The 9,806-nt window shown below is 74.1% G+C and overlaps 2 protein-coding genes across 2 annotated transcripts in view; one reads left to right on the top strand and one right to left on the bottom strand.

The window, feature by feature from the left end:
• Positions 1-4,655: 4,655 nt before the first annotated feature.
• AURANDRAFT_65240 (hypothetical protein) lies at positions 4,656-6,365 on the bottom strand (the record flags this gene model as incomplete). The annotated part of the gene is made up of 1 exon (XM_009040000.1): positions 4,656-6,365. One exon carries the CDS (start codon positions 6,363-6,365, stop codon positions 4,656-4,658), a length of 1,710 nt encoding a protein of 569 aa, XP_009038248.1.
• A 264-nt stretch (positions 6,366-6,629) lies between these two features.
• Positions 6,630-9,806, top strand: part of AURANDRAFT_71898 (hypothetical protein) — a gene marked incomplete at both ends in the record, with an annotated part of 4,529 nt that continues 1,352 nt past the window's right edge. The window contains 3 exons of the mRNA XM_009040039.1: positions 6,630-7,180; positions 7,275-8,343; positions 8,592-9,296. Coding sequence (XP_009038287.1) covers positions 6,630-7,180; positions 7,275-8,343; positions 8,592-9,296 — 2,325 coding nt within the window. The remainder of the gene's footprint in view (positions 7,181-7,274; positions 8,344-8,591; positions 9,297-9,806) is intronic.

Genomic DNA, 9,806 nt, shown 5'->3' with positions numbered 1-9,806 from the left:
GAGAAGGTGTGCCTCTGGGAGCCGTCGTGCGACGACGGCGCGTTCCACCTCCCGGCGTCCTACTCTTAGGATTTCGGCGACGTCTTCGACCCGACGGAGGCCTGCGGCGGGCTTGACGGGGGCCCTCACGGCGGACAGTCCCTTTACGGCGCTCTTCGGGTGCATCACGGTGACGGGCCACATCCCGAACATCACCTACGACGACGACGGCGCCGACGACGCGAGCGAGCCGACCATGAGCTGCGAGGGCCTGGAGCCCGAGGTCTCCCAGGGCTGCACGCAGGCGTCCCTCTTCGGCCCCTGCGCGGCGCAGTTCGAGGCCTATTACACGTGCACGATGGACTACGCGGCGCTGACGTTCCTCGGCGTCGACTGCGGCTTCGTCTGCCCCGGCCCGACGACGCCGCCGTCGAAGCAGCCGACGCACGCGCCGACGTCGCCGCGGTACGAGGTCGTCGGAAAGATGACCTTCGCGGGCGTCTCGCTGGAGGACGCGGCCGAGCACGAGCAGGTCTTCGTCGACGCCATCGCGGACGTCGCGGGCGTGCCGCCGGAAGACGTGTCGATTACGTCCTTCGCCGCCGCCGCCGCCCGCCGCCGCCTCGACGAGTGCGAGCCGTGCGACGGCGACTCCGGGTGCGGCAACTTGCACACCGCGGACGACTGCGCGAACGCCGCGGAGGTGCTGGGCGACCCCGGCAAAGTCTGCGCGTGGACGCCGTGCGACGGCGGGGACGAGGAGGGCGGCGGCGATACCGCGGCCGTCGACGTCGACTACGTCATCCGGTCGTCGACGGCGGCGACGGCGGCGGCCTGCGTCGACGCGCTCGCGGCGGCGACGGGCGACGACGTCGACGCGGCGCTGGCGACGGCCGCGGCGACGGCCGCGGCCGACGACGTCTTCGAGGCCGCGACCATGACGGAGAAGACCGACGCGACGGCCGCCGCGGTCGCGGCCGACGACGACGACGACGGCGACGACGACGGCGGCTGGATGGGCCTGGGGGGTGGCCTGGCCGGGCCGTACCTCTACGCCGCGGGGGGCGGCGCCGCGATCGTCCTCCTCGCCTCGTGCTGCCTCGCCTACGCACTCTGCTGCAGCTCGAAGACCGCCCCGAAGCATTCCGAGTCGGAATTCCAACAGAACCCCATGGCCAAGGACGTGCCCCGGGACCTCTAGGCGCGCGCCTCCTTCTCTTCTGCTCTTCTCTTCTTCGCTCCCCCAGCCCCGGGCCTCGTATGGCCACTACAAGAATGATTTCCATTACGACGACGGCGCTAGCGGCCGTAGTCCGTCCGGCACTGCTCGTCGTTCGCGTTCATGTGGACGACGTCGAGCTCGTTCCCCCGCGTGAGCTTGTTCCAGTTCGACTCGGCCTGGTTGAAGGGGTCGACGGCGTCCGTGACCTCCTCGCCGTTCTCCGCGGCGAGCGACAGCATCGAGTTCTTCGCGCCCGCCGTCCGGAAGAGCCAGAGGCCGTCGTGCTTGAGCTCGTAGGCCATGGGCGCGACGGCGCTCACGGAGACGCAGCCCGCCAGATCGCCGTCCATGCCCGTGAGCGCCAGCGCGCAGAAGCCGCCGCCGCGCGGCATGAAGTGCGCGGGATCGCGCTCGAACGTGTCGCGGTTGCCCGTCGTCGAGAAGCGCAGGAGGTTGCCCTGGTACGTCGCCGTGATGAGCGCGTCGCCCTGCACGGGCGTGTCGGCGCTGAAGTAGGACACGACGTCCATGCCGCCGAGGAGCGGCGACGCGCCCGACGCGTCCGTACAGGCGTCGAGGACGTCCTTCGCGTTGCCGCAGATGTCGAGCGGGTCCGGGTAGCCCCGCACGCCCTTGTTCTCGACGGTGATCAGCGGCGCGTCCGCCTCGTCGGCGGCGGCCTCGTCGAAGCGGGCGAGCGCGGGTGATGCGGGGATGCCGTGCTGGTTGACGGCGGCGACGCCGAGCACCGCGAGGCAGACCAGGAGGAGGAGGCCGTGCAGTTTGTCGCGCGTCGCGTCCCGCGCCGGCGCGACGAGGGGGACGGCCCCGTAGGACGTGGTCCCCGGCGCCGCGTCCATGGCCAAGGACGAGGAGTCGGGCTGTGGCGTCAAAGCGAACCTGGGCGGGCCAGCATCGTAGACCGGAAATTCGTTGTTTCGGAGGATACGTGAAGCGCGTTCTCAGACGGGCCGCCCGATGGAGGCTGACCGCCTCGCCGCGATGCCGCCGCCGGCGCGCGTCGCCCTCGGCCGCGTCGTCGCCGCGTGCCTCGCCCTGGGCTTCGCCGCCCTCGCGGGGGTCCGCGCCGCGCTGCCCCGGCGCGGCGGCGCGCCCGCGAACCTCGCCATCCTCGACGACGCCATGGACGACGCCATGACCGTGCAGTGCGTGTCCAACGACCAGGTCCAGTTCGTCGGCGTGCTCCAGGAGATCGCGGGCTACGCGGGCTACGCGACGCCGTCGGCGGGCGTGCTCCTCACGGACCGGGGGTCCTACGCGGCGCTCTTCGGCGGCGACGCCTACGACCCCGAGGCCGTCGCGCGGACCGTCGTCGACGCCTACGACGACGCCATGGAGGCCTGCCTCAACGACGCGTCGAGCTGCTACCCGTCCTTCGCCGCGGACGCGCCGAGCTGCTCGCTGGACGTCGGGAGCGACATGCCCTGGCCGCAGATCTCCTGCACCGAGGACTGCGTCCAGGACCTCTTCTTCGCCATGGACAACGGCGCCTACGCGACCTGCGAGGACCCCGTCGCCGCGGCCATGTTCCTCACGCCGGACCTCTTCAAGAGCTGCCTCGGCGGGGGGTCCCAGTGCTCGACGTGCATCGACGGCTGCCTCGCGGACGCGGACGCGGACGCGCTCGCCGTGTCCTGCGCGACGTCCGGCGCGAAGACGAAGACGAAGGCCCGGTCTAATTAGCGTAGAAACCTCGCGCGCGCGAGGAGGCAGTCCGCGTACAGCGCCATGCCCGCCCGGTTCGGGTGGAGCCGGTCGGGCACGAGCGAAACGTCGACGGGCGACCCCCAGAGGTCGTTGCAGTCCACGACCTCGACGCCGGGCCGGTTCCGCAGCGCCGCCTCGACGGCCGCGTTCGCCTTGTCCACCGCCGGCGCGAAGGACGCAAAGGGCCCGCCGTCCTCGCCGCACCGCGGCGGGCACAGCGCCGCCAAGCGATGCGCGTCGTCGCGGGGGAAGATCTTCGCGACGACGACGCGGCCGCGGCGCGCGAGCGCCTCGGCGACGGCGACGACGCCCTCGGCCGTCGGGCCCGGCAGGTGGCCGTTGCCGAGGTTGTTCGTGCCGATGAGGAGGACGAACGTCGCGTTGCCGCGGGGCAATTCGCCGTGCTGCAGCCGCCAGAGCGCGTGCTGCGTCTGGTCGCCGCTGATGGCCAGGGCCAGGGGATCCCACCGGTCGCCGAACTTCTCCCGGAGGACGTCCGGCGCGCCGCTCGCGCGCGCGATGGGCCTCCCTACGGACGTGCCGCGCCACGTCTCCGTGATGGAGTCGCCGACGAAGACGAGCGGCGGCTTCCGCGGCGCGAAGGCCGCCGCCTCGTTGGCGAGCGCCTGGTGGAAGGCGAACCACTCGCGCATGCCCTGCGTGCCGATCGTCCAGCGCGTCCGCGGCGAGGGCACGGCGGGCTGCTCGTGGCACGTGCCGTCGGCGTCGCACATACTCGTGCGCGCCCGCGCCTGCGCGGCGACGGACACGCAGGCGGCGAGCAGCGTCCAGCGGCGGATGGTAGTCATCTTGTGCGGTTTTACTGGTGGTGCCTTTTTAGGGCTTCTGCGCTGCTGTTGTCACAGCTAGCAAGCTCTTGCCGCCGATGCTTTTGCCATAAGCTTGCTCGTTTTGTCGACGTTGACGACAAGCCTTGATTAGTGAAGCCGAGGTGCAGCCCAGCTCGACTCGCGTCCCCGGTGCGGCGCATCCCCCTCGCAGCTCTACCCTTGACGCCCGTGTCCGCTCACGCCCCCGGGAATCATGAAATCGTCCATCATCGTCCTCCTGACCATCGCCTTCGACCGCGGGTGCGTCCTGCCGGCGGCGGCCGAGGAACTAGATGCCAATCTAGCGGCCACCTACGTTGTGGACGGTCCCCTGACGATTAAAGAAAAGGCCATGCTGCTGTTCTGCAAGTTCGAGATGTCTCAGGCCTCTGACCGGTTGATCACCCAGGGCCTCGTCTCGAAGCAGGAGTTCCTCGAGTCCTGCATCGAGGCTTTCTGCGCCACGATCTGGGACGACTCGGATACATTCTGCATCGAGAAGAATGTCCCGTTGCTGCGGGGGCTGGCTGAATCGCTGCGGGCCGAGAACGAGGACCGACGCGGCGAGAACGAGGACCTGCGCGACGAGAACGAGAAGCTGCGCGACGAGAACGAGAAGCTGTGCGACGAGAACGAGAACCTGCGCGAGCGCCTCGCGGAGTTGCCGTTCCCCAACTTTACTCACACCTCCCACGCCTTCTTCGCTGGCTTTTTCTTCGCCGCCGTGGGTGCCACCTATGTCGTCTGCTGGGAATCGTTTGGCGAATGGTCTGGCCTCAAGGAGAAGCTCGACCGCTCGCTCCGTCATGGTCTTGCGCGGCTGCGCCGTCGGGCCTGAGCTCAGCCACGCTCGTGCCAAGTCCCTCCCGCCACCCCGCCACAAGCCAAACTTAAAATCAAAACGGCAACGTCACGACGTACGTCTTCGGCGGCGGCTCTCTCTCCGGGCTCCGGGCGCGCGGCGGCGGCGGCTTCTTGCGGTCGAGCCTCGGCGGCGTCGGCGGGACCTGGGCCTTGACGGAGAGGAGGCGGTAGGGGACGTGCTCGCAGCACGGCGGCGGGATGAAGCCGGGCTCGCGGTGCGCCGGCCGTCGCGGGACCTTGCGTCGCCGCGGCGCCGGCGCCTCCTCCGCGGCGGGCGCGGCCGCGGCCGCGGGCGCGGGCGCGGCGGCCGCGGCGGTCTCGAGGCTCGCCTCGAGGTCGCCGACGCGCTTCACGAGGCTCCGCAGGCGCGCGAGCGCCGCGACCTTCCAGACCGCGCGGTCCCGCGCGAGGCCCGCGCGCATCGCGTTGCGCGCCCAGGCGCCGAAGGCCGCGCCGGTCCGCCGCGACCGCCACGTCGCCAGGGCCACCGCGACGACGCGCGGCAGCCCCGCGCGCCGCGCGGCCCGCGCGGCGCCGTCGCGCGCGGCCTCGGCGAGCTCCCGCCCCGAATCCGCGTCGGCCCGCGCCGCGCGCGCGGACCGCAGCTCGCCGTCGAAGGCGTCGAGGTCCGCGACGGCGCCCGCGAACGCCGCGGCGGTCCACGCGGCGACCGCGCGCCGGAGCGCCTCGCGCGCGGCGCGCCGCCGGCAGAGGACCAGCGCCGCCAGGGCGCCGGCGACCAGGGCGCCGCGCGTCGCGACGACGTCGCGCGGCGGCGGCGGCGGCGGCGGCGGCGTCGACGCGTCCGCGGCGCGGCGCCACCGCCGCAGCGCGACGCCCGCGCGCCGGCCCGCGGAGGCGCGCAGCACGCCGCGGCACGCCGCCGCGAAGACGCGCGCGTCGCCCCGCCGCCGCTCCACGGCCTTGGCCCGCCGGAGCCGGGCGACGTCCAAACCGGCGGCCGTCGCGTCGTCGACTTTCCGCGTGAGCGCCTTCGCGAGCGCGACGGCGCCGAGCCGCCGCGCCTCGGCGGCGTCGAGCGACCGGTCCAGGGCCGCCCGCGCCTCCCGCGTCGCCCGCTCGCCCGCGACGTCCGCGAGCCAGCGCCCGACCGCGCGCCGCTTCGCGTCGCGGCGCCGCAGCGCGAGGAGCCGGCTCAGGCGCGCCGCGGCGTCGCGCGCGTGGGCCGACGCGCGCCGGCTCAGGCTCCGGCAGGCGTTGACGGCGCGGCGCTGGGGGTGCACGGCGACGGGCGCGCGCGGCGGCGGCGACGGCCGCGACGCGTGCGCCGCGCCGGGGCTCGGCGTCGGCGGAATCGGGCCGGGCGTCGGCGCGTCCGGCGCGTAGGGCGACCGGCCGAGGCGCGCGAGCAGGTTCTCCGCGGGCTCGCCGGGGTAGAGCTCCGCGGGGCTCCGAGGCGACGGCGCGTCCGCGCGCGCGGCGGGGCTCCGAGGCGACGGCGCGTCGTTCGCGTCGCCCGACGCGGGCGACAGGCGGTTCAGCGTCGCCGCGAGGCGCGCGGCCGTCGCGTCGGAGATGGTCGCCGCGAGGCTGCCCACGTCCTCCTCCTCCTCGGCGTCCGAGGGCTCGGAGAAGACGTAGGCGCCGTCGCCGTCGTCGTCGTCGAAGGACGCCTCCAGCGAGGCGCCGCTGGACACCGACGCCCAGGTCTGCAGCGCGCTGCTCACGAGGGACCGCTCGCGGACCAGCAGCGCGCCCTTGCCCAGCAGGAAGTAGTCCATGCCGGCCAGGGCTCGCTCGTCCGACGTTCAAAAGCTTTGTTACAAGAGCTTTGCCACAAAAGAGCCCCTCGTTTTGCGAAGATGTTTTGCGAGGCGTTTTGTTGAACCTGCCATATCACCCTGGTTGCCAACGGAGGTTGGGCTGCCCCGCGCGGTTCCTGGCGTCGAGCGCCGCGTCGTCGGTCCGCCTCGTCGCTCCCGCCCGGCGCGCGCCTCGGCTCGGCGCAGCGGCGCCCGGGCGCGCCGAGACCGGCGCCGGAAACCATGAGCTCCAAGAAGGGCGAGGACGCGTCCAAGGCCATGAAGCGGCGCGCGACGTCCGGCGGCGACGACCTCGTGCCTCGGAACTCCAAGGGCGGCGTGCTCGTCACGGAGGAGGAGCTCAAGGCCGCCTTCGACTTCTTCGACGTCGACTCGTCGGGGAAGATCACCCTCGGCAACCTCCGGAAACGGCTCGGCGTCTTCTACAAGAACATGCCCGCGAAGGAGTACCGCTTCCTCATGAACAACAAGAGCGAGATGACCCTCGAGGACCTCAAGGAGCTGTTGTTGGAGAACGAGGTGAAGAACTTCGACCCCGTGGCCGAGGCCTTCAAGGTCTACGACCCGGACGGCACGGGCTTCGTCGACAGCAACGTGCTCCGGTCCATCTTCGAGAACCTCGGCTTCGGCGAGATCACGGACGACGACCTGACCATCCTCACGGAGACGGGCGACGTCGACGGCGACGGCAAGATCTCCCTCATGGACTTCCGGAAGATGCTCGACTTCAACAAGCAGAACCCCGAGCCCGAGCCCGAGCCCGAGCCGGAGACGTGAGTCGTGGGCGCGGCGTAAGCGGGGAGGAGCCGTGGGTGTTTCGAGGGCGCGGCCACGGGTCGCTGCGCGCGGCCACAGACACACTATAAGGCGTACTATACACCGCGATTGCCCGAACGGCCTCGCCGAAGCGGGTGTCGAAGTGGCAACACCACTCGACATGGCCGACAACGACGAGGCCAAGGGCGGCGAGGACGCCGTGGCGGCGGACGCGGCCCCCGAGCCCGGCGCGGCGGAGGCCGGCGCCGCCTTCGCCGACGGCATCCTCGCCCGCGCCGAGGAGAACTCGCGGGGCGGCGCGGGCGCCGAGCGCGAGGCCGAGTCGAAGTGGCGCGCGCTCGGCGCCGGCGCGAAGCTCGGCGACGGCAGCGCGGACGACGCGGCGGCGCCGGCGGCGCCGGCGGCCGACGACGTCGGCGAGCCGCTGGACGTCCGCGTGACGTTCTTCGCCGACGGCTTCACCGTCGAGGAGGATCCGAACGGCGCCGCGGCGGCGCCGCCGGCGGAGCCGGCGCCGCGCCGCGCGGGCATCGCCACGCTCCGCGACGGCGCGCCCGCCGCGCGGCGGCCGCGCTTCGAGCCGCCGCCCCTGCGGGCCTTCGACGCGCCCGACTCCGCGGAGTTCCTCGCGCACCTCGACCGCGACGAGGTGCCGCCGAGCCTGCGCCGCGTCGACCTGCGGGGCCGCGCGCGGCGCGTGCGCTTCGGCGTCGCCGACGCGCGGCCCCTCAAGTGCCCCTGGGGGCCCAACGGGCCCCTCGCGCGCCGCGGCGGCCACGACCACGACCACGACCACGACCACGACGACGACGACGACGCGCCGGCGCCCCCCCCGGCGGCGCCGGCGGCCTTCGCGGGCGCGGGCCAGACCCTCGGCGGGAGCGCCGCACCGCCCGCGGCGGCCGACGACGGCGGCGACCTGCCGGCGTCGCCCGTCGTCGACGCGGCGAAGCCGTCCGCCAAGTTGCAGCTCCGCCTCGCGAACGGGAAGCGCGTCGCCGTGACGCTCAACCTCGACCACACCGTGCGCCACCTCCGCCGCGTCGTCGCGGACCACGGCGCGGGCGACGCGCCCTACGCCCTCCTCGCGGGCTTCCCGCCCAAGCCCCTCGACGACAACGACGCGACCGTCGAGGCCGCGGGCCTCAGCGGCGTCGCCGTGTCCCAGAAGCTCTGCTAGGCCCGCGCGTAAGCGAGGCGCGGCCCTTTCGGTGAGCGCGGGTGGCGCGTCCCGGCGGGCGTCGCGCGCGAGGCCGAAGGCGAAATCGTTCGAGCCCCGGCGAGGCGCGCGCCGGCTCCACTCAAAATCGCATCGAAGGTGTCGCCGACGGCCCAAGTCGACCGCCGCGCCGCGACTCCACGACCATGTCCGCCCCCCCCGGCGGCGACCCGAGCGCCGGCGGCCAGGCGCCGGCGGGCGGCTTCGACCCGAACGCGCAGCAGGCGGCGTACGGCCAGCAGTACGGCGGCTACGGCGCGCAGCCGCAGTACGGCGGCGGCTACGGCGCACAGCCGCAGTACGGCGGCTACCCCCAGCAGGGGGGCTACCAGCAGCCCTACGGCGGCGGCTACCCCCCGCAGGGGGGCTACGGGGGCCAGTACGGCGGCGGCGGCGGCTACGGCGCGCCGCCCGGCCAGTACGGCGGCGGCGGCTACGGCGGCCCGCCCGGCGGCGGCTTCGGCGGCGACGGCATGGGCATGCGGCCCCGCCAGGCCTACGGCCAGACCTACGGCATGATCGACCCGTCCACGGGCCACGACTACCGGCGCCTCGAGGACGGCGGCGCGCCCGTCGACGTCGCGCGCGTCGACGCGATCCTCAAGCGGCGGCTCCAGTGCAAGATGTCGCGGAACTTCCAGGAGGCGGACCAGCTCCGCGACGAGCTCTCCTCCATGGGCGTCATGGTCCACGACCGCGAGAAGACCTGGGAGTGCAAGCAGCCCCTCGGCGGCGGCGGCGGCGGCGCCTACGGCGGGGGGATGCCCGCGGGCTTCGCGCAGCCTCCGCCGATGCCCGCGGGCGGCTACGGCCAGGGGCCCTACGGCGGCGCGCCCCAGTCGCTGAGCCAGATGGCCGCCGAGGCCCAGCAGCGCCTCGCGTCCGCGTCCGCCGTCGCCGGCGCGACGAACGGCGGCGCGCCGCCGCCGCCCGCGCCGCCGCCGGGCGCGCCGCCGGCGGAGAAGACGCGCCGGAGCCGCTCCCGCTCGTCGTCCTCGTCGTCCTCGTCGAGCCGCAGCCGCAGCCGCTCCCGCAGCCGCTCCCGCGACCGCAAGGAGGCGAAGAAGCCCGCGCGCGGCTTCTCCGACGCGCCCCCGAAACCCGAGGAGGGCGAAGCCGAGCCCGCCAAGGCGGACGAGCCCGCGGGCGGCGACGAGAAGAAGGACGCGTGAGCGCGCGCGCTCGCGCGGCGCGGCGCGGCGCGCGCGCGGCGGCGCTCGCGCGGCGGCGCTCGCGCTTATACGCGCGGGCGTTGCCTACAACGGACGTCGCTCCTTCTCACCACGCGCCGCGCACGCCTCGACGCCGCCCGGGACGCCGCCCCGCCACCGCCGCCCCCCATCCCCCAGCCCCTCCCCCCACTCCCCTCGCGCCCGGTCGCGTCCGGGTCGGCGGCGCGCGCT

The sequence above is a fragment of the Aureococcus anophagefferens genome, assembly GCF_000186865.1.
Source record: "Aureococcus anophagefferens unplaced genomic scaffold AURANscaffold_13, whole genome shotgun sequence".
NCBI lineage: Eukaryota > Pelagophyceae > Pelagomonadales > Pelagomonadaceae > Aureococcus > Aureococcus anophagefferens.
The sequence above is the reverse complement of the archived record's forward strand: the minus strand, read 5'-3'. Positions and strand labels throughout refer to the sequence as shown.